Consider the following 22,840-nt stretch of genomic DNA (forward strand, 5'->3'; position numbering starts at 1 on the left):
ACTCTTTACAATGAATTAGTGTCTATGAATTTCAAAAGCAAATGGAAAGAACCTTTAATCATATGGAGAATAATGATAAAAAATGATATGGAAATAGACTTAGGCTGTAATATGATGAATAAGGGTTAGGGTTCTAAACTCAACGGTTGCAACTAATCATGAGGGTTGCACTTGTTTCGGGACTTAAACCCAACACCTTTCAGCATGAGTTGACGACAACCATGCACCACCTATGTTCACGTATTGTTGGAACTCTTTTAAAATTTATTTCTGCAATTTAACATGGTGTATTTCAATTAAATTATGATCCTAACAAGCTCTAAATCTAATATGGAAGTATGGGGCTGCCAGCACAAATTCCCTTCTTCTTATTTCTTTTTTTTTTTAAATTTTAATTTTAATTTTAATTTTATTTTTATTTTATTTTTATTTTTTTATTGTTAGAATATATTCTGAGTATTTTTGAATATATTATGACGCTTTCAATTGGAGAAATGGATCCTCTCGAGAAGCCGGTCCTTTTAAAAAGAATTGCAAAATTTAAAATGACAATTCTGTCATTCTACTTAAAAGGACCGGCCCCTCTCCAGTTCATTTGAACCAGAGATTATTCAAATACCTCAATTGGAGGGGAGCCGCTCCCTTGTGGCAACTGGTGCGACTTATAGAAAGGGCACGAGGTAATTAACCCTTTCTAGTTGGTTTTGATATATCCCTTATAGCAAGGTGGTGTTCAGCTTAGTTCCCTTCCATTTATATAATTATACTTGGGCTAAAAAAATGATGATAAAGTCATGGTACTAGACCTGTCCATACGTGCTATATATATCATTATATATGATGAGTAAGGGCTACATTTACAAAATAAAAATTAAAAAAGAACTTATAAAAAGATAAAAGTATATAAATAATAAATAACTAAATATAGACAACAACTAAATTTTGCTAATATTTGTATAAATAAACAAAATTTTCTCATATAAGCGTGAAGTTTCAATAGTAACGAACAACAATGTGACTAATTAATTTAAGTGTGAGGATATAAACATAGACTAGCAATTAGTTGTTAAATTAAGATTAGTATCTAGTGGAACCATATCCTCTTTTTTTTTAAGGAGGAACCATATCCTTTGATTCCTTTCAACTATTAATACAACTAATTAATTGTTATTACAATCCCCTTTCCTTGCATTGGTCAGAGAAAAAAAAAAAAAAATTGCTGTTACAGGAGTACTAAAATGTTTGATAACCAAAACAAAAAGAGAAAAGAAATCGGATCTAATAAAAAGTATAAAATGACATATGGATTTTTGATAACTCGGGTATTCAGGCTTTGTTCCTATTAGATTTTCGAGACACCGTGCAAAATACTCACTCTGTACAGATCGAGTAAAGCTTGAGCTTTCGCCTGTGAGCGTAACCTCAAAAAATTATTTACACTCAAGTGGTTGAATTATATATATACCATCTTAAAGCAAACTTAGAAGGAAATTAAACTTCATTATTATTTTTTTTTCTAGCGGTGAAATCAATACATATCAATAAGTGCATGCCTTATTGTTATATTTTAGTGGATATGCTACCAATAACTGCAAATTTATAAGGAGGAAGAAAGCACAATATGGCTTTTTGTTTCTTTTTTTTTTCTTCCCTTTTTCATTTTTATTTAAAGAAGGACATGGATCTACTTATTGATAAAAGATCTTCAATGAAAAAGTATTTCTAATTATTAACATATCGTAAGCTTCACAATAGTGGAATCAGAATAAAGTAAGATCAACAAGATCAGGATTATTTGTTTTTGGCAATTAAGATTGAATTAAATTAAAATATACACTAGAAATACAAAGACACCGGGGCATGCCATCGCATGCATGAAAAGAAACAACAACAACCACATAAAGGAAAAGGAAATATTACATTTAGAAGCCTATGAGCTAAAAGTGTTGGGACAACGACCCAAAGATCTCTCCAGAGGTTGGCTCAAGTGATAAGGACTTTGGTTTCAGGAACATCTTCATCGGGTTTAAGGTTTGAATCCCTTTGTGTGTAAGCATTTCTTGGGCGCTATGCCTACCAACTGAGACAGAGTTTTACCCGATTTGTGTGGAGAAAACACTTTATACAGGTCCCGACATTTACTTGAAAAGTCAAGAGCCCGTCATATTTCCCGAGAATCCTAGCAAGTTGTCCGCCCACTTGAACTTAATGGGAAGTGGACTGCTAGGATTCCTATGCCTATTCCAGTGATTTCCCATGCCTATCCGGCTGCAGCCTTCAACAGCTTTGGGATCTGCATGCATCCAAGCTCCCTACGGTCAGAAAATAATGCTAATAGAAACATGCATATATATATGTAAATGTGTTTGAGAGAGAGAGAGAGATTACATTTCTGGGTAGACATAATGTGATAATCTGGTAATTCACTGATTCGATCGATATATATGAAGCCTGATTTGGATGCAAATCTTGCCTTGTGATTCTCTTTTTGTTTGAGAATCTGAGAATATCTCTACTCTCTTCCATTTTTTTTTTTTTCACATGAACATCTAAGAAAATCAAACAAACAAAAACTAAGCTTCTGCTAGTCTCTCTAACTCTTTGAATAAGAGCCCTAAATTTGAAGAAGGTTTAATTTCTATGAAGAGGGAGTAAGATTGCACCATGTTTGAGCCTATTTATAGCCGTGTGGGTGTAAATCACGAGGCAAGTTGCACTAGAAAGCATGATCTGTTTTTTCTTTTTCTTTTTTTCAAATTTATTTCAATGGTAGGGGGAGGCATGATGTATGTGCATACGTTTTATTTCACAACCTGACAAATATTGTTTTGCTAGCATTTTAGATAAGGATACTTTTCATTTATCATTTTAGATAATTAGATTATAGTTTAGATATGATTTTGACAAATCTAAATGCATGTTATTTAAGATATTATCCCATCAAATACATTATTTAAATGATGATAATTGATGCTAACTAATTTAAGATATTGTTGCCTTATGCGGGCCCATCTAAGATATTGTTGCCTTATGCGGACTTAATGGGCAAAAAGAGAGGTTCTAGTCGTAAGATATCTAATAGAACCGTCATTTCAAAATCTTGTAAATATTAACTCTTTACGGTAAATTAATCTTTATGAATTTCAAAGCAAATGGAAAGAACCTTTATTGTAATACGACGAATAAGGGTTAGGGGTTCTAAACTCAACGGTGGCAACTAAATACGTACAAAGGTTGCACTCATTGTGGGACTTAACCTAGCACCTTACGGCATGAACCAACAACAACCATGCACCACCTATATTAATGTATTTGCTAAAACTCTCTTAAAATTTATCTTTGAGATAGAACTAAGATTAGCCTCTTGCATGGTTTTCAGCCATTACTTATTAATCGGCGGTTGATGAGGTATTTGGATTTTTCATAAAATGCAAGTAGTGTGCAGGTAGACCATAAGTTCTTCCATTAATTGTTTGCTTTGTGTGTTTTGTTATTGTTTAGGCCACTTTTTGATGCCTTAGTTATTATTTTAAGGTCTTCCACTCAGCGGCGGAGCCATAATTTCCGTTTAGGCGGTCAAGATTAAAATATGAAGTTCAACAAAAATTAATTAAAAAAATTAAAACAAAAAAGTATAAATAACGAAATAAAGAAACATTTCAACAAAATTTAATTATTGTTTAAAACATATATATAAATTACAAATTTTTTGTCGGGTCTAGTGTTAATTTATTCGGTTGTAGTTTGGAGGATATTGACATAATTAGTATTTTGGGGGGGACATCGACAATAGAGCGGTAGTTTGAAAGGGTATGTGTATTTTTTCTTTTTTTCTTTGTCTTTTTAAATTTAAAAATAAATAATAATAATAAAAATAAACAATAAACAATAACTCGTATATTTTCAAGCCCATGAATGATAGATGCCAGCCTCCAAGAACTTGACCACCCCTTTCAGTTTACTTTCCTCACAATTTCCTTGTCACAAGAGAGGTGGACTCAAAACAAAACCGCGTACAGCAAGTTTCATGCTCCCAAAAAAGTGATAAAAATAAAATAAAAAATCAACCACGTAATTTGAAGAAGATAAGTGCATTACATCAAGGTTCCTGATTATATAAGTAATCAGCATTTTCATTGCTATTTCTAATAGAAAAACAGAGAAAAACAGAGTTACAGAGGGCATTGCAATTAAGGTCTCCTAAAAAAATATCATTAAAAGCCCCATAATAAATAAAATACTTTAAGAAAAAGCATTCAAAGGCCCCCCTAAAAAGGGAGAAAAAATAAAACCTAAAAAATTATATTTTCTTTCATAACTCTCAATCTCCTATATATGCAACTCTTTCTTCCTATGGAGACCAGTTTTACCCCTTCTATTATTTATCCCTCTCACAAAGATCACATATTCAATGAGCCCTTGTTTTCCTATTTTATCTCGATCACCAAATACTAGCTTCTATTGTTCTAAACAAATTGATTCAATCTAAAAAGGAGTTCTTGATAAATTTGTTCTTCATAATAGATAAAAAATATATATATATATATATATATAACATCAAACTCAATGAAGAATTACTAGCTACACCAACAATCAATAATTTTAACAAAATTAAAAGAAACATTGAAACAAGATTGAAAATCAAATTCATTGTAATACCCAAATGTGTAAATACAAAGAATTTTAAGAAGAACACGACAAGAGTTAGTAAAAGATAAAGTGAAGGATGTGTAAAAGGAATTAGAGACTGAAAAGTTCTGTTTGTGTGAATGTATGAAAAGAACAAGAAAACGAAATTATGAACCTCAAATTTCTCAATACTTGGGAACCCAAAACATCAAGAAACACAAACTCAAATCGGCCAAACATGGTATCAACCACAAGATTCAAAATTTAACCTTCAATTATTTCTCACTCCACCATTTTCTCAGCATCCAAACATTACCAGTAAAAGGAAAATCAGAAAAGGCTAGCCTAGATACACAATTTGGATACCTTCAAGCCCAAGAATTGTCAAACGCAGCCGAGGAAATCGCCCGAGAAAACTCCTGAAAACTGATACACCCATCGCCATCCATGTCCGCCTCCTTGATCATCCCCGTCAGCTCCTCCGCCGTAAGCGCGTGGCCCAACTTGGCCATCGAGTGCGCCAGCTCCGCCGCCGTGATAAACCCATTTCCGTCTCTATCAAACATACGAAATATCTGCCTCAGCTGCTCCTCTGTGTAGGGGCTCTTCGCCGGCACAAGATCAGGCTCCACGAGCGTCACAAACTCCGAGAACTCGATCAGCCCGTTGCTGTTCTTATCGGCCGTTTGTATCAACGCCTCCAGCTGCTCCGGGCTTGGTTTTAGGCCGAGTGATCGGAGCAGCGACCCGAGCTCTAGTTGAGTCAAGCTCCCGTCCTTATTGCAATCAAACGATCGGAAAATGTCGCGTAATTCGGCGAGCTGCTCGTCGTCGAGCTTCGCCGGCTGTTTCCCGCTCATCTTGTATTGAATTACTCTCAAAATTCGCACTTTTCTCTTATCTTCAGACTTCTCCTCACTTTCCTCGCACAGTCTTTCCAAGTTCCTGAAATGATAATTCAGAGAAATAATCGCTTCGCCCAATTTGAACTCCGATGACTCTGATTGTGCAAATAATCATAAAGCTTGAAAATTTTCGACTAAAACCTCGAAAAATATGCGAACCCAGATGGAAAAATTCTCTCAATTTCACTCCGATCCCCCCCAATTTCAACTCTTCACAATAAAAATTTAGCTCTATTCGGGAAAAGAAAAAAAGAGATTTTTTGTTCCTTTTCTACTTAACCTTGGCAAATCTATGAACCCATAAGGAAAATTCTCCGAATTTCACCTTGATCCTCCCAATTACAACTTTAATTTCCAGTCAAAAATTTCATCCGAACCAATCAGATCTCAAACTTCTCCAGAATTTAAAACTACTCGTTCAAAACTTCGCCGGCTGTGAAATATATTATACAAAGAACTCGTTCTTTAGCTGAATTTACGGATCTGCGAAGGACGTGCAAGTCGTTATCGATAGACCCCGTAGCCCTAATCCCCTGCCAATTATATATACAAATAAAAATTGGATAAATGAAAGACAACGTCAACAATTCAATCTCTTGGAATTAATTCACTTGGCTCCGGCACTTCGCTAAAATAATCAGATTAGGTATTTTTTCAACAAAAATGTTAGATATATAATTTTTTTTTTCATTTTAACACGTGTCGCTTCGTTATTGGAAAGTATTATTTGTTTATAACATTTTTTGTCAAACTAAACCTACCCTTTGTTTTTTAATTTCAACGAAGTATGGAAATCATAGATGAGTGTGTTTTAGGGGCACCAAGATTGTGATGTGTTATGACTTGTGAGAGGTGAGTCTCTTTGGAGATGGTCAACTATTGACTTCAAAATTTTATTTTTCATTCATTTTATTTGGGATAAAATTATAAAAATTTACACCTTTTTATTTGAAAAACAAATTTATGTGATCATAAACTAGTGCAATTTATTTTTTCTTTTTCTCTCGTTTCAGGTCGTACTTTCTAATATTTTCTTTAATGATGCAGTTGGTCACACGGTCAATCTCAAATAATAAACGATCGTAAAAGAGAGTGAGTAAAAAGATCGTAAACTTGTCAGAGGTCTTGATGGAAATATCTCCTATGCTTAAAGTTAGATAATTTGAATTATCAAAGAACCAACGAGCTACTTGATAAAATGCTTGACAGATAGGCCGTCAATAAGGTAGGTAAAGGCCGCATGTTGAATCGAAAGAAGCTTCCAAAAAAGCTTCTTCACATCTAGGCTTTAGTAGGCCCCTGTTTTATTTATTTATTTTTGATTTGCAAATTTTTTATTTTACTAAAATTTAAATTCAACAACATACATTCCATAATGCATGCCATTACTACTAATAAATATTCATGAAGCTGCACCTTTCACTAAATCAAGTAGCCACTCTGTTTCTACCATTGTATGCATATTCTTCATCTACAACAAGTGTAAAGAATTGCAGCCTCTCTGTTTTGAGGTTGTCTTGTGACATCATTCCCTGTCATGAGATTGATTTCTTTCTTTTCTTCTAAATAAACTCCATATTATGCTGCAAGTACTATTAGAAGCGTTCTGAATATCTTATAAATTATTCTGTTTCGCTTTGGGGAGAATGTCAATTTAAAACACATCCAATGAGTAGGCAAATTCTTTTCTTCTTTTTTGGGTTTCCTCTAGTCCTCTTCATATGTGTTGTAGATACACTATTCTGTATTGTTGCATCATAGAGATAAGATTAGTATTAGATAGGTTTAAGGGTTAATAGTTGAAATTCCAATTCATTAGGATTATATTCTTTAAAATTAGAATTATATTAAAATTATGATTAATTAGAATTCTTATCGGTTTATCAATCTATTGTAGAATATTTAAAGAGCATATTGTTGTTAATCAAGAAGAATGAAGAATTATTAAGCAAAAGTCATAGATAGGTATACATAAATCGCTTCATTGTATTGACTTGATTTCAATGAATAATGTTTTTGTTTTTTTCATTTATAGTAGATATACATAACTTGTTCATGACAAAAATTTGAGTGCAAACAAATTGTAAAAATACGAACACATTGTCTGAATACATTCATATAGAAAATTTTCCTACAGAACTTGCTGATAATCCAATCAACAGGCAAGTCTCATCTCATCTCATCATCTTCAACAGCAGCAGATGATCAAGCAAATAAAGGCCCACAAACAGGACTAACAGCGCCGGCGGTGGTACCCATGAGTATGCGGCAGCGGCACTTCTTGCCAACCATGGGAGTAGGAGGCGTAGTGGGGGAATTTTGTTGCTCCATCACCCTTTTGGGGCTCGGAGTTTTCTCACCGGCATTACTCCCATCATCGTCAATAGCAGCAGATGAAGCAAATAAAGCCTTGCAAACAGGACTACCGGCAGTGGTATCCATGAATGTGCAGCGGCGGCGGCACTTGTTGAGAACCATGGGAGTTGGAGGCATAGATGGGGAACTTGGTTGCTCCTGCACCCTTTTGGTTGTTGGAGTTTTCTCACCGGCATGACACCCATCATCAGATGAAGTAAATAAAGCCCTGAAAACAGGACTACCGACGGTGGTACCCATGAATATGCGGCGAAGGCACTTCTTGGGAACCATGGGAGTCGGTGGCGGAGACGGGAAAATTGATTGCTCCGGCACCCTTTTGGAGGTCGGAGACAGTGTTGAGAAATCCCCATGCAACTCGGTGGAATGCTTCCACCCCACCCTCTGGGTCGGAGTTTTGTCGGTGGAATAAATTTCTTCCATTGAAATCTTTGCTAACACAAGAACTTGTTGCTAAAAATTGAGGGATGGCGTGAAGGCGGTGAACTTGAAGAGGCTCACACAAACAATGAGCTTCTTGGACGAATGGAGGGATGGGGTGAAGGCGGTGAGACTACTACGGTATATATAGCCACAGGCAATCCTTTTCTTGGTTGGACACCGACAAGAAAAAGGAAATTCAAATTATTTTTTTTCAAAAATCTTTTTCCCTTTATTGGTTGGAAAATCAAAAAAGAAAAAAGAAAAGGAAAACCGGAAGCAAACGGAATTCTTTTAAGGTGGGAGACCAATAAAAAAGAGGAAATTGATTTTTTTTTTTTTTTTTTCTAAAATATTTCCCTTTTATTGGTAGGAAAATCAAAAAAGAAAAGGAAACCCAGACCAATCCCTTATCCCCAAAATTTAATAAACCGACTTAGAAACATAACGGCTAGGGCCCAAGTACAGCTGGCTGTTTGCTTCCGCATATACACCCTATCTAAGATATTTCCACGTATCACTCAATGATACGATTGTCGATTAGAGTTTTTTTGATACGAGGTGCCGTACACGAAACTCGCTCACACAGTCATAGAGGACTGAAAGCAGTACACCTTAGACGGGGTATTTTTTAACTACCAACGGTTGCCAGCAAGTATAAAAGGAAACTGCAACCTTTGAATTTTGTAATTCTTGAGAGGTTTCCGTTGAGATCTTTGAGAGGTTTCTGTGGGGTTTTATTTTCCGCATCTTGTCTCTCTCAAGTTTCCCAGAAAATCTCTTCTTTGTCTGGCTCCTATGTTTCCGCGGTATTCCCCTTCTCTATTCCCCTGTCGTAACCTTTTTCCTTGTTTGGTTGGTAAGAAACCGAAAGAAAAAGATTAGTCAGAATTGAAATCATTAGAACATACTTCGGAACTTGAAGAAGAAAATCAACCTCACAACTGGGATAGAAAGAACCAGAAAAAGAAAAGAAGAAACTATAAAAGCCTTTCTTTTTCTTTCTTTTTCCTCAGTTTTCTCGAGAATCAAGCAGAACATGTTGGTTTCAAGATTGATGGGTTATACTACGTTCGGTTCTCTGAGGTTGTTGAAAAAGAAAAGAAGAAACTATAGAAATCTTCTTTTTCTTTGTTTTTTCTCAGTTTCCTTGAGAATCAAACAGAACACGTGGGTTTCAATATCTGCGGTGTTTACTACATTTGGTTCTTTGGGGTTGTTGAAAAAGAAAAAGCAGAAGCTATAGAAATCTTTTTTTTCTTTCTGTTTTCTAAGTTTTCTTGATAATCAAACAGAACATATGGGTATCAAGATTTTTGGTTTTTAATACGTTTGGTTCTCTGGGGTTTCTTTATTTCACTCTGTAATTCCTGTATGCTGCGTAAAGTTCTGAATCTAAGAGAAATTTGTTGATTTTTCATAGCTATTTTGTTTCTGGTTTTTTTTCTCTATCATTTATCAGATATTGGAATATAATTCTCTGTGAACCATGCGTTTTGAACTAAATAACTCAAGTTCCACCCCAATTTCCAAATCTAATCTAGAATAACTAAAGAGCCTCCTCTTCTATTACTGGATATTTAGGAAAATATTGCCTTCCAACTTTCTGCTTATGTTGAATAAGGAGAAAACTTGAATTAAACTTTATAAGATATGCGCAAGCCTTTATATATATGTTGTTTGATTTAGTAACTTGATTAAACACAGTTGTGGCCCTTTCTACCATCTTCTCTTTTACCCAACCGTTCTTAGTATGGTTATGTACAGTAACAAATTCTGTCTTGTTCTTGTTTTCTATTGACCTTCATGCAGGGAAGTATGATTTTAATTGAAAGATATTGTAGTCCATACTGTTGAATGAATGTTTATGAACAGACCTAGGAACCCCTTTTTCAGTATGAACAAACAGTAAATTAGAGCTAAATTTTATGATGATGATGATTTTATTGCTATATATTTCATGTTATCAGAACTAAATATACAACATTCTCATTATGCTATGGTGCCAGGCCCTATCTGGTGTCCTTGGGTACATTGTTAGGCTGTGGCTTAAATTATTATGAATTGTGTGTGCTATTGAATGTATAAGATTCAAGAAAATCCAGTGCAGCTCAGGGTCAGACCAAGAAGGAATAAAAAAAAGTATCTTTTTTTATCATAATGTATTCTGGGAAACCATTGGTAATGGGAACAATCTGTTGATGTTATTGTGTGTAATCTTAATATGAAAGTAAATGCACCTCTCTGTTGATGTAGCAAGGGTTCTTTTGTTAATGGAAACAGTGTGAAGTCCTGAAGTTCTTGCCTGCAACTTAAAGAGAATTCATATATTTACCATTTGGGGCAAATGAATATTGGTTTTGATTGTTCTCCAAATTTGTGTTTCAGGTAGTACCATATATTGTTTGAGTTTTGTTTGGTGAGAGCGATGAGATGGAATCCAGAATGATCCATAAAGTTAAGCATCGAACTAATAAGAGAACGCAAATACCAGTGAAGGACACAAAAGCTTTCACATCATGTGGGGTGAAAGTTGTTACTGATAAGAATTGCTTCTCTCAGTCCACTGCAAAAGAGGTATCTTCAAAGTACAAAGTGGATAAGTTTGACCTTAGAGATCAAGAATGGACAGAAAAAATTTCATCGTGTCCTGTATACCGTCCATCAGAGATGGAGTTCGAGGATCCTGTAATTTATCTGCAAAACATTGCTCCTGAAGCTTCCAAATATGGTATATGATAACTGATAATTGGTTATGCTAACATTTTCTTATTTGCAGTTAAAGCTTTCTTGTGTGTTAACAACTTCTTCAATGAAAATTCTTTAAATATCCCTGAATCAATTTGTTCCTTTACCAAATTTCAGGAATCTGCAAGATTATTCCTCCAATAAATGCTTCTGTTCCAGCTGACATGGTACTAATGAAAGAACTCAGAAACTTCAAGTTTGAAACTGTTCTGCAACCTCTTCGTCTGGCTAAATGGGATGTAAATGACAAGGTCTCGTTCTATAGGAGAGGAAGGTAACTCTTTCATAATCTAAGCTACTATCCAGTTAACTCCATGATGAGATTTAGTTGTCTGAGCACAACTTTCTTTTTTCTTTCTTCTTTTTTTTTTTTTTTTTTTTTTTTTTTTCAGGAAATATACCTACCGTGAGTTTGAGAGAATAGCAAACAAGTTGGCTCGTCGATTTCCTTGTTCTTCATTTATTCCTCCTGAGTACATGGAAAAGGTGTTCTGGCATGAATTGGCCCATGGAAAGAAACGAACAGTTGAATATGGAGTCAATGTTGATGGCAGTGCCTTTTCATGTGATCCTAATGATCAGCTAGGGAAAAGCAAATGGAACTTGAAGGTTTTTATCCTAATTTTGTCTTTCTGTCTCTCATCATTCCATCGTCTATATTATAATTCGTATACAACTCAATTCTTTGATTGCAGATTCTGCCAAGGCTTCCAAATTCCATTTTGCGTTTGATTGAAAGAGATATACCGGTATGCTGACCATTGTTCAACTCTTGGCTAAATTTGTCAGTCTATCTTATTAGAGCTTTGGTCTTAACTTTATTGAGTTGGTTTCAGGGAGTAACCCATCCAATGCTTTACATTGGAATGCTATTTGGTATGTTTGCATGGCATGTGGAAGATCACTATCTATACAGGTACATCTTACTACATTTGTTGCTTTAGAAATCGTCTAATTCTTCAAAGCTGTGTTCATATATTGATGTCCTTCACAATTTTCCTTACCAGCATTAATTATCATCACTCTGGTGCGCCAAAGACTTGGTATGGCGTCCCTGGTCATGCAGCTCTTCAGTTTGAAAGGGTAGCCCATGATCATGTGTATTCTTGTGATAACTTTTCGGCCAATGGAGAGGATGGTGCTTTTGAACTGCTTGCAGAAAAAACAACAATGTTTCCTCCAAGCATTCTCCTAGAACACAATGTACCTGTGTACAAGGCTGTCCAGATGCCTGGGGAGTTTGTTATAACCTTTCCAAGAGCATATCATGCAGGATTTAGCCATGGTAAATCTCTCTCTCTCTCTCTCTCTCTCTCTCTCTCTCTCTCTCTCTTCTAACTATTTCCTGCTGGGTTCAATTTTAGGTTTTAACTGTGGTGAAGCAGTTAACTTTGCTAGTGGTGATTGGTTCCCAATGGGGGAGCTGGCTAGGCAACGTTATGCTCTTCTTAACAAGATCCCAATGCTACCTTATGAGGAACTTCTCTGTAACGAAGCAATGCTTCTATTCAAATATTCTATGCAAAAAAATTATGGTGATGATACATTCAAAGATTCTGTCTCTCAACGTTCTGTTAAGGTTTCTTTTGTACGCCTCATACAACTGCATAAGCAGGTTCTTGAGCGCTTAGAAGTATCATCTACTTACCCACATGCTCAAAGAACTCTAGTATGCAGCCTCTGCAAGAGAGACTGTTACTTGGCATATAATTTGTGCGAGTGGTGCTATTCTGATCCCATCTGCCTTTTTCATGGTATGAGAGTATTGCTAGATCTTAATGTTTTGTTTCCATGTAGTTTTTAAACACCTGAGATTGGTTGTACTAACTCTATTTACACAATCTAGGGATTAATTCACTTCATTGTTCGTGTGGGAATGAACATACGATTTTCCTGAGGGAGGACTTTTCAGCAATGGAAGATGCAGCTCAAAAATTTGAGCAGAAAGAGGAAATATTGCTGAAGCTTCAGAAAGAAACAAATTTTGGTGATGACATGCGACTGCAATGAAGTAAATGAGTTTCAAGACTTTCAATTTCTTAGAGATCTGCTGCTGCCATAATTGGAAATCCCATTTACAATGCTGAATTTGTTCTTAACTATATTCTAGAACAAAAAGAAAACCATTCACTTTTCATGGTCATTTCATTTAAGTAACCTTTGTTGTTCATTTTTTGTGTGTCTAATTTGTTTATGTTCGGGAAATTTAAAACCGGACAAGCATCAACAAGAAGGAAGAAATTCCAAAGGAACTACTAGCTCTGCCTCTGATGTAACTTTAAGGGTTTGACATTACTGAATTTCTTACCTTAGAAGACTTTCTAACAAGGAATGATGCAGAGAAGCAATTTTAAGCAAGTATTTTTCCAACTCTAAGAAGAGAATAGTTTATTTGAGGTGTTGGCTCTCCTTATGATTAAAATTGCCCAAGTGAATGGAAGCACATCCAAAAAGGCAGCATTAAAGAGCATGAAGTAAAGACTAAGCCTTTGGCTTTTTCCAGTGTCTTCCAACCTCCAAGGGTTCACCATCTGAGTTTTGATGGAAAATACTGCAAAAAATAAAAAAATAAAAAATCCAATTATTGAAAAAATGTGAGTATTAAAAATTACCAAAGCACAGACTTATGAAATGGTGCACACCTTTTCAATGAGGTATAGATATAATGGCTTAACATTTCGAAGTCAATTCCAACCTTGCTCTTACTGTAGAGGTCATATTGGCTGTACATATTTTGTAGAAATAAGAAAATGAGTTTTGTTGTTGCAATCAACTCCACAAGAAATGACTCATTTGTTTCAAAGAAAACTGGTTTGAAGAAAGGAACCTGCAAATTATTAAGTGAACAGAAAATGGAAGCTTTCTTGAATATTTTAACCCACTTCAAATTCTGTCGATCCTCTTCATTCAATAGGTAGTGATATGCATCTTCCTTGTGCAATGTTGCAAAATGGACAGAAAAAAAAAATCATCTCTTCTTTAAAATTTCAAATTATTGAATATTTTTCCTATTTTAAATGATAAGTTAGAGGATAAAGTCAATGCTTACGGTAAAAAGAGTGATATCAGAAAGACAAATAATGCAGCTGGAGGCAGAGTTGTTCCATTTTCCTTTGCAACCTGGAGATTTGGAAGCAACCTTATTCTAGTCTCTTTGTGGAATAATATATCGTGGAAAACTATGATATTGAAACCATATCAAGGCTTATTTACTAAAAAATATTTGAATTTTCAGAGGATATACCAAGTACACGTAATCATCATGCCCCCATGACATCAGCAAATTTTCTAGTTTACATCCCTCAGAGTAGATTCCAAGTTTAGTGTCGTAAGCAGGGTTGTTGTAATCTGGATTGTCCTTCAAATACTGCAACACAAACATTTCTTTCATTAGACTGACTATATTTATAAACATGTCAAGCATTAATTAATTAATGTTTTTGAGGAAATACCTTGTGATGAACAATCGATTCGTCGAATGTACAACCAACAGGAAATGTATCTCCTATAACATTAAAATTTACCATCAGATTGAAATGATTTAAAAATACAAATATATGCATTCCCATATATTTGGTAAAAGCACATTTCTCGCCAACAACAGCCCACTGAGGCAGCTCTTCAAATTTAGAATAAAAAGAACCTTTCCGAGATCTGAAATCCATGCAAAAATAAGGTGTCAAGTTGTTAAAGTGGATCTTAATTTATCTGAACTTGAATATATAATGGAGCCTGCTGACAAGCATGGTGATTATCTGATATTACGCATATTGGCGAAAAAATAAAGAAACAAATAAACTCAAGGAACTGATATTCTGCATTTTAGCCTTGGAACAGACACTAGGAATATGCAAACCATGAATAAGGGCAGTCAAGTGAAGCCAATCTTCATCAGGGTAATCTTTTCTTATGGCTTCAGCTGACTGCAGCAAGTGCTCAATCTGAGGTTCGTCCAAGTCAGGGTCACTTTCATCCACAAAACTGTTAAGCAATTCAATGCATTCCCATATGCTAATCTCCACTCTGTTCAATTTCCCATACTCGTCCCTCGTCCTTTTTACTTGCATTCCTATTTTCATATATCAAATTGAATCCGTGCAGTCCGTGCAGTTAATCCTTTAAGCATTAGCTTGATGAAGGTGTACATACATAGTCATATGTTTGGTTGATGTGGTTCAACACTGAGTAAGCAATTTCTTTTTTCCTTTTCTCTTTTACGGTTTGTACTCTCTACTTTTTTTGTTAATGATTCAATTGGTCACACGGTCGATTTCAAATAATGAACGACTGTAAAAGAGAGTGAGTAAAAAGATCATAGACTTGTCGTCTTGACGGAAATATCTCCTATGCTTAAGTTAGTTGATTGGAATTATCAAAGAGCCAATGAGCTACTTGATAAATGCTTGACAGATAGGCTGTCAATAAGGTAGGTAAAGCCCGCATATTGGATCGAAAGAAGCTTCCAAAAAAGCTTCTTCACATCTAGGCTTTAGTAGGCGGTAGGCCCCTGTTTTATTTATTTATTTATTTTTGATTTGCAAAATTTTTATTTTACTAAAATTTAAATTCAACAACATACATTCCATAATGCATGCCATTACTACTAATAAATATTCATGAAGCTGCACCTTTCACTAAATCAAGTAGCCACTCTGTTTCTACCATTGTATGCATATTCTTCATCTACAACATGTGTAAAGAATTGCAGCCTCTCTGTTTTGAGGTTGTCTTGTGACATCATTCCCTGTCATGAGATTGATTTCTTTCTTTTCTTCTAAATAAACTCCATATTATGCTGCAAGTACTATTAGAAGCGTTCTGAATATCTTATAAATTATTCTGTTTCGCTTTGGGGAGAATGTCAATTTAAAACACATCCAATGAGTAGGCAAATTCTTTTCTTCTTTTTTGGGTTTCCTCTAGTCCTCTTCATATGTGTTGTAGATACACTATTCTGTATTGTTGCATCATAGAGATAAGATTAGTATTAGATAGGTTTAAGGGTTAATAGTTGAAATTCCAATTCATTAGGATTATATTCTTTAAAATTAGAATTATATTAGAAATATGATTAATTAGAGTTCTTATCAGTTTATCATTCTATTGTAGAATATTTAAAGAGCATATTGTTGTTAATCGAGAGGAATGAAGAATTATTAAGCAAAAGGCATAGACAGGCATACATAAATCGCTTCATTGTATTGATTTGATTTCAAAGAATAAAGTTTTTGTTTTTTTTTTTTCATTTATAGTAGATATACATAACTTGTTCATGACAAAAATTGAGTGCAAACAAATTGTAAAAATACAAACACATTGTCTGAATACATTCATATAGAAAAATTTCCTAAAGAAGCTGCTGATAATCCAATCAACAGGCAAGTCTCATCTCATCTCATCATCTTCAACAGCAGCAGATGATCAAGCAAATAAAGGCCCACAAACAGGACTAACGGCGCCGGCAGTGGTACCCATGAGTATACGGCAGCGGCACTTCTTGTGAACCATGGGAGTAGGAGGCGTAGTGGGGGAATTTTGTTGCTCCCGCACGCTTTTGGGGGTCGGAGTTTTTTCGCCGGTATTACTCCCATCATCGTCAACAGCAGCAGATGAAGCAAATAAAGCCTTGCAAACAGGACTACCGGCAGTGGTACCCATGAATGTGAGGCGGCGGCACTTCTTGAGAACCATGGGAGTCGGTGGTGGAGACAGAACCGGCACCCTTTTGGGAGTCAGAGACAGAGTTGAGAAATCCCCATGCAACTCGGTGGAATGCTTCCACCCCACCCTCTGGCTCGGAGTTTTGTCGGTGGAATAAATTTGTTCCATTGAAATCTTTGCTCACACAAGAACTTGTTGCTAAAATTGAGGGATGGCGTGAAGGCGGTGAACTTGAAGAGGCTCACACAAATCTTGCACGAATGAAGCGATGGGGTGAAGGCGGTGAAACTACTGCAGTATATATAGCCATAGGCAGTCCTTTTCTTGGTTGGACACCGACAAGGAAAAGGAAATTCAAATTCTTTGTTTTCAAAAATCTTTTTCCTTTTATTGGTTGGAAAATCAAAAAAGAAAAGGAAACCCAGACCAATCCCTTATCCCCAAAATTTAATAAACCAACCGACTTAGAAAAATAACGGCTAGAGCCAAAGTACAACTGGCTGTTTCGCTTCCGCATATACACACTAAGTTATTGGAAAGCATTATTTTTTTTTACAACATTTGGTCAAACTAAACCTACCCTTTGTTTTTTAATTTCTACGAAGTATGAAAATCATAGATGAGTGTGTTTTAGGGGCACCAAGATTGTGATGTGGTATCAGAGGAGAGTCCCTCTTGAGATTTCAAAATTTTATTTTTCTTTCATATTATTTGGGATTAAATTATAAAAATTTACACCTTTTTATTTGAAAAACAAATTTATGTGATCATAAACTAGTGTAATTAGAGTAGACCTTCTCATGCAGGGAAGTATGATTTTAATTGAATGATATTGTAGTCCATACAGTTGAATGAATGTTTATGATCACACCTAGGAACCCCTTTTTCAGTGTGAACAAACAGTAAATTAGAGCTAAATTTTATGATGATGATGATTTCATTGCTATATATTTCATGTTATCAGAACTAAATATACTACATTCTCATTATGTTATGGTGCCAGGCCCTATCTGGTTTCCTTGGGTACATTGTTAGGCTGTGGCTTAAATTATTATGAATTGTGTGTGCTATTGAATGTATAACATTCAAGAACATCCAGTGCTGGTCAGGGTCAGAGCAAGAAGGAATAAAAAAAAATTATCTTTGTTATCATAATGTATTTTTGGGAAACCATTGGTAATGGGAACAATCTCTTGATGTTATTGTGTGTAATCTTAATATGAAAGTAAATGCACCTCTATGTGAATGTAGCAATGGTTTTAAAGCTAAACTGGTTGCAAAGGGTTTTTGAACAAGCCTCTGGAGTTGATTACACTAAGACTTTTAGTCCAGTCATAAAACCCTCCACCATCAGAATTATACTAGCTCTGGCAGTCCATTTCAACTAGGTTACTAGACAGTTGGACATCTCTAATGCATTCCTTCATGGCTCTCTCAACGAGGAAGTGTATATGGAGTGACCAAAGGGTTTTGTTGACAAGGAGAATCCTAAAATGGTGTGCAAACTGCAAAAGGCAATCTATGGTCTCAAACAAGCCCCTAGAGCCTGGTTTCATAGATTGTCTTGCTACGTACTTGATATAGGCTTCACTGCATCTCTAGTTGACACTTCTTTATTTATTTTTTTATCATTGGCAACATTAAAGTCTTTATGTTGATATATGTGGATGATATAATTATCACAGGGACACATCTTCAGTTGATTACTAAGATTATTGGGCTAATGCATAAGGAATTTCCTGTTAAAGACTTAGGCTCTCTAAGTTTCTTTCTTGGCATACAGGTTACTCGAAGCTCTGCAGGGCTTCATCTCTGCCAAGCAAAATATGTTATTGACATCCTCCACAGAACCAAGATGATTGAAGCAAAGCCTGCAAAGTCCCCATGCCCATCTGGTTCTCAGTTGTCCAGATTGAATGGAGAGTCCCTGCTTGATCCTTTTGAGTATAGAAGTGTAGTAGGAGCTCTCCAATACTGCACTCTAACTCAACCTGATATAGCCTTCTCTGTGAATCAGCTTTGTCAACATATGCATCATCCAACTGTCACTCACTGGTCAGCAGTTAAGAGAATTCTCCGATATCTCAAGAACACCCTCAACCATGGCTTGTTTTACTCCAACACAAACCTTCAACTGAATGACTTTTGTGATTCAGATTGGGCTGGCTGTCCAGATGATAGGAGATCCACTTCTGGCTTTGCAGTCTTCCTTGGTAATTGCTTAATCTCCTGGAGTTCAAAGAAACAACCTGTGGTCTCTAGATCAAGCACAGAGGCTGAGTATCGATCCTTTGCAATTACTGCTACTGAGCTGTTTTGGTTAAGAATGTTATTTCAAGAAATCTAGATTCCTCTTCCAAAGACCCCAGTTGCCTGGTGTGACAATGTAAGTGCATTATCCTTGGCTGCCAATCCAATTTATGATGCTAGAACAAAGCATATCGAAGTTGATTATCACTATATCAGAGAAAAAGTGCTCAACCGAGACATCATAGTATCCTTCATCTCCACAACAGACCAAATTGTAGATGTGTTCACCAAAGGATTGTCTTCAACTCAATTTCTATTTCTAAAATCCAAGCTACAAGTGATTTCATCCCCTTTTAGCTTGAGGGGGCATGTTAAGCATACTACTGATGATGAGCCTGAAGTCTCTGGTAGTGCGATCTAGCGCAAGCCCACAGAGCGATCGAGTGCACATGTAATGGCTAATGAGCCTGAAGTTTTTGGTAGTGCAATCGAGCATAAGCCCTTAAAGCAATCGAGCATACATGTAACGGCAAATGAGCTTGAAGTCTTTGGTAGTGCGATCGAGCACACTCACTACCTGCACTCGAGCGCACACGCGATCATGTGAAGACTTCTATTCCTACTGCATCTCTTTCTTCTAATCATTAATGCAAACAGATAACTCTTTAGTCATCTGTTTGCATTCTACCTCTCTTGTTCTCTTGTTATTAAATTCATATTAGTATTAAGTCTTATTCTTAAATTAGGATTAAGTTATTAGTTTTTGAATTCACATCTACTTATATTATCAAAGTTGGTGATGGATTATATTTGTGATTTCTGTTCTATTTAAGCTTAATGAAAAAGCAGTACAACTCATTCAGCAAAATCAAGTTCTTTAAGAACTCTTTTACTTTTGTTAATGGAAACAGTATGCTATGTGAAGTCCTGAAGTTCTTGCCTGCAACTTAAAGAGAATTCATATATTCACCATTTGGGGCAAATGAATATTAGTTTTGATTGTTCTCCAAATTTGTGTTTCAGGTAGTACCATATATTGTTTGAGTTTTAGGATCACTTTTATTCATTACATTAATAATATACATGAACTCTGATTACAAAGTTTTGAATATCTTGTAAAGTATACATAGTAGTTTGTAAGGTGCCAGGCATAATTTTGTTTTATTCCAGAGTAGTTAGGAAGGCACAAGATTTGTAATACTCAGAGTGGTTAGGAAGGTCAAGCTTTGTGATACTAATCACATTTTGAGAAAGATTGGAACTTCTTTAGGATCACTTTTATTTATTACATTAATAATATACATGAACTCCTTATACTGATTACAGAGTTTCTTAGTACATATATAGATGATTAAAATTGCCCAAGTGAATGGAAGCACAGCCAACAAGGCAGCATTAAAGAGCATGAAGTAAAGCCTAAGCCTTTGGCCTTTTCCAGTGTCTTCCAACCTCCAAGGGTTCACCACCTGAGTTTTGATGGAAAATACTGCAAAAAAAAAAAAATAAAAAAAAATCCAATTATAGAGAAAAGGAGTACTGAAAATTACCGAAGCACATACTTATGAAATGGCACACACCTTTTCAATGAGGGATAGATAGTATGGCTTAACTTTTTCGACGTCAATTCGAACCTTGCTCTTACTGTAGAGGTCATATTGGCTGTACATATTTTGTAGAAATAAGAAAATGAGTTTGGTTGTTGCAATCAGCTCCACAAGAAATTACTCATTTGTTTCAAAGAAAACTGGTTTGAAGAAAGGAACCTGCAAATTAAGTGAACAGAAAATGGAAGCTTACTTGAATATTTTAACCCACTTCAAATTCTGTCGATCCTCTTCATTCAATAGGTAGTGATATGCATCTTCCTTGTGCAATGCTGCAAGATGGACAGATAAAAATCATTTCTTCATTTAAAATTTCAAATGGTTGAATATTTATCCTATTTTAAATGAGAATTTAGAGGATAAAGTAAATGCTTACGGTAAAAAGAGTGATATCGGATGACAAATAATGCGGCTGGAGGCAGAGTTGTTCCATTTTCCTTCGCAACCTGGAGATTTGGAACCAACCTTATTCTAGTCTCTTTGTGGAATAATATATGGTGGAAAACTATAATATTGAAACCATATCAAGGCTTATTTACTAAAAAATCTTTGAATGTTCAGAGGATATACCAAGTACATGTAATCATCATGCCCCCACGACATCAGCACATTTTCTAGTCCACATCCTTCAGAGTAGATTCCAAGTTTAGTGTTATAAGCAGGGTTCTTGTAATCTGGATTGTCCTTCAAATACTGCAACACAGACATTTCTTTCATTAGACTGACCACATGTAGAAACAAGGCAAAAATTAATTAACTAACGTTTTTGAGAAGAAATACCTTGTGATAAACAATCGATTCATCGAAAGCACAACCAACAGGAAATGTATCTCCTATAACATTAAAATTTGCCATCAGATTGAAATGATTTAAAAATACAAATATATGCATTCCCATATATTTGGTAAAAGCACATTTCTCACCAACAACAGCCCACTGGGGCAGCTCTCCAAATTTAGAATGAAAAAGAACCTTTCCAAGATCTGAAATCCATGCAAAAATAAGGTGTCAAGTTGTTAAAGTGGTGCTTAATTTATCTGAATTTGAATATATAATGGAGCCTGCTGACAAGCATGGTGATTATCTGATATTACGCATATTGGCGAAAAAATAAAGAAACAAATAAACTCAAGGAACTTATATTCTGCATTTTAGACTTGGAACAGAAACTAGGAATATGCATACCATGAATAAGGGCAGTCAAGTGAAGCCAATCTTCATCAGGATAATCTTTTCTTATGGCTTCAGCTGATTGCAGCAAGTGCTCAATCTGAGGTTCATCCAAGTCAGGGTCACTTTCATCCACAAAACTGTTAAGCAATTCAATGCATTCCCATATGCTCATCTCCTCTCTGTTCAATTTCCCATACTCTTCCCTAGTCCTCTTTACCTGCATTTGCATTCCAATTTTCATATATCAAATTGAATCCGTGCAGTCCGTGCAGTTAATCGTTTAAGCATTAACTTGATGAAAGTGTACTTACATAATCATATGTTTGGTTGATGTGATTCAACTGGTAGCATCTCTCCACAGTGTTTTGCCTTACGCTTCCATCATAATCCCTGCCAGCCAAAAGCCATTTCAACACGATTCCTTGAATGAGAAGCTACCCATTTATGAACAAAACCTGACCTTATAAACAAATTATATGGACAGTGGTGGAGAAAGAAAATATTAGAACCTAAATGATTGGCCAAATGCATTGGACTCCGGCACCGCAAATCCGTTCTGCGGCAATTTCTTGGACTCAGAAATTTGATTCTGATCCTCTACCTGTGACCCTTTGATTTCAAACCCCAAGAAACAAAAGTTAGACCACAACTATGTCATATTTCAGAAGAAATTTCAAGCTTATGCACTTGTACAAAAAGAATTGAAATTCCATGGACAAAAGGAAGAAGGAAGTGATGAACAAATCGGTACGTACCATGCTCCGGTTTCTCGACAGCAATCGTCATCTTAACCTTAAAACAAGATAATAGCTCGAAATAGGGAAGCAAAGCAGAGAAGAAAGGCTTATTGGAAGGCCTTGGCAGAAAATGAGGGTACGTAATATATATGGTGACATGCACAAACTTTATATATAGCTAAAAATATCTCTATTACATTATCTATATCCAACGGTTTGGTTGCTGGATTGTCTAAAAATTCATGGTTGTCATCTACATTCCGTAGAAGGATATATTTGACAATGGCTTGAATTAGCTTTTCTGAAGATATCACATCCTATTTTTTCGGAGAATTGC

The 22,840-nt window shown here is 35.6% G+C and overlaps 4 protein-coding genes and 1 pseudogene across 6 annotated transcripts; 2 read left to right on the forward strand and 3 right to left on the reverse strand.

Moving 5' to 3' along the window:
- Positions 1 to 1,814: 1,814 nt before the first annotated feature.
- LOC132163079 (probable calcium-binding protein CML18) lies at positions 1,815 to 6,150 on the reverse strand. 3 transcript variants are annotated; one of them, XR_009438273.1, is made up of 2 exons: positions 2,389 to 2,729; positions 1,815 to 2,293 (listed from the first exon to the last, which is right to left on the reverse strand). XR_009438273.1 is itself a non-coding variant. In XM_059573280.1 (2 exons), exon 1 carries the CDS (start codon positions 5,487 to 5,489, stop codon positions 4,998 to 5,000), a length of 492 nt encoding a protein of 163 aa, XP_059429263.1. In that variant the 5' UTR covers positions 5,490 to 6,150; the 3' UTR covers positions 1,815 to 2,293; positions 4,996 to 4,997. The 3 variants fall into 3 exon arrangements, 2 of the variants coding, with proteins under 2 accessions (XP_059429263.1, XP_059429267.1); XM_059573280.1 differs by lacking the exon at positions 2,389 to 2,729 and adding an exon at positions 4,996 to 6,150; XM_059573284.1 differs by lacking the exon at positions 2,389 to 2,729 and adding an exon at positions 4,996 to 6,150 and having other exon boundaries at positions 1,815 to 2,312.
- Positions 6,151 to 10,763: 4,613 nt separating this feature from the next.
- LOC132167812 (lysine-specific demethylase JMJ13-like) lies at positions 10,764 to 13,088 on the forward strand. Its single transcript, XM_059578841.1, has 8 exons — positions 10,764 to 11,061; positions 11,196 to 11,352; positions 11,471 to 11,687; positions 11,774 to 11,827; positions 11,915 to 11,994; positions 12,086 to 12,363; positions 12,443 to 12,832; positions 12,925 to 13,088. Exons 1-8 carry the CDS (start codon positions 10,764 to 10,766, stop codon positions 13,086 to 13,088), a joined length of 1,638 nt encoding a protein of 545 aa, XP_059434824.1.
- A 514-nt stretch (positions 13,089 to 13,602) lies between these two features.
- LOC132167821 (inositol oxygenase 1-like) lies at positions 13,603 to 17,256 on the reverse strand (annotated as a pseudogene).
- Positions 17,257 to 18,462: 1,206 nt separating this feature from the next.
- LOC132167827 (uncharacterized mitochondrial protein AtMg00810-like) lies at positions 18,463 to 19,086 on the forward strand. The gene has a single exon (XM_059578858.1). The coding sequence runs from the start codon at positions 18,463 to 18,465 to the stop codon at positions 19,084 to 19,086; it is 624 nt and encodes a 207-aa protein (XP_059434841.1).
- Positions 19,087 to 20,375: 1,289 nt separating this feature from the next.
- Positions 20,376 to 22,604, reverse strand: LOC132181797 (inositol oxygenase 1-like). The gene is made up of 11 exons (XM_059595030.1): positions 22,522 to 22,604; positions 22,276 to 22,375; positions 22,078 to 22,156; positions 21,779 to 21,983; positions 21,517 to 21,576; positions 21,374 to 21,426; positions 21,164 to 21,286; positions 20,970 to 21,039; positions 20,787 to 20,865; positions 20,567 to 20,648; positions 20,376 to 20,475 (listed from the first exon to the last, which is right to left on the reverse strand). Exons 1-11 carry the CDS (start codon positions 22,550 to 22,552, stop codon positions 20,449 to 20,451), a joined length of 909 nt encoding a protein of 302 aa, XP_059451013.1. The 5' UTR covers positions 22,553 to 22,604; the 3' UTR covers positions 20,376 to 20,448.
- Positions 22,605 to 22,840: the final 236 nt, after the last annotated feature.

The sequence above is a fragment of the Corylus avellana genome, chromosome ca1 (genome assembly GCF_901000735.1).
Source record: "Corylus avellana chromosome ca1, CavTom2PMs-1.0".
NCBI classification, from domain to species: domain Eukaryota; kingdom Viridiplantae; phylum Streptophyta; class Magnoliopsida; order Fagales; family Betulaceae; genus Corylus; species Corylus avellana.

Bases quoted from the DNA above. Each gene is read 5' to 3' on its own strand.
- LOC132181797 (XM_059595030.1), bottom strand. From the start codon at position 22,552: ATGACGATTGCTGTCGAGAAACCGGAGCATG. The intron at 22,157-22,275 runs GTTCTAATATTT...TTTGGCTGGCAG, and splicing joins GCATTTGGCCAATCATTTAG to GGATTATGATGGAAGCGTAA. The intron at 20,649-20,786 runs GTAAGCTTCCAT...AAATATGTACAG, and splicing joins AAGTGGGTTAAAATATTCAA to CCAATATGACCTCTACAGTA.
- LOC132167827 (XM_059578858.1), top strand. From the start codon at position 18,463: ATGCATAAGGAATTTCCTGTTAAAGACTTAGGCTCTCTAAGTTTCTTT.
- LOC132167812 (XM_059578841.1), top strand. From the start codon at position 10,764: ATGGAATCCAGAATGATCCATAAAGTTAAGCATCGAACTAATAAGAGA. The intron at 11,688-11,773 runs GTTTTTATCCTA...CTTTGATTGCAG, and splicing joins AAAGCAAATGGAACTTGAAG to ATTCTGCCAAGGCTTCCAAA. The intron at 12,364-12,442 runs GTAAATCTCTCT...GTTCAATTTTAG, and splicing joins TCATGCAGGATTTAGCCATG to GTTTTAACTGTGGTGAAGCA.
- LOC132163079 (XM_059573280.1), bottom strand. From the start codon at position 5,489: ATGAGCGGGAAACAGCCGGCGAAGCTCGACGACGAGCAGCTCGCCGAA.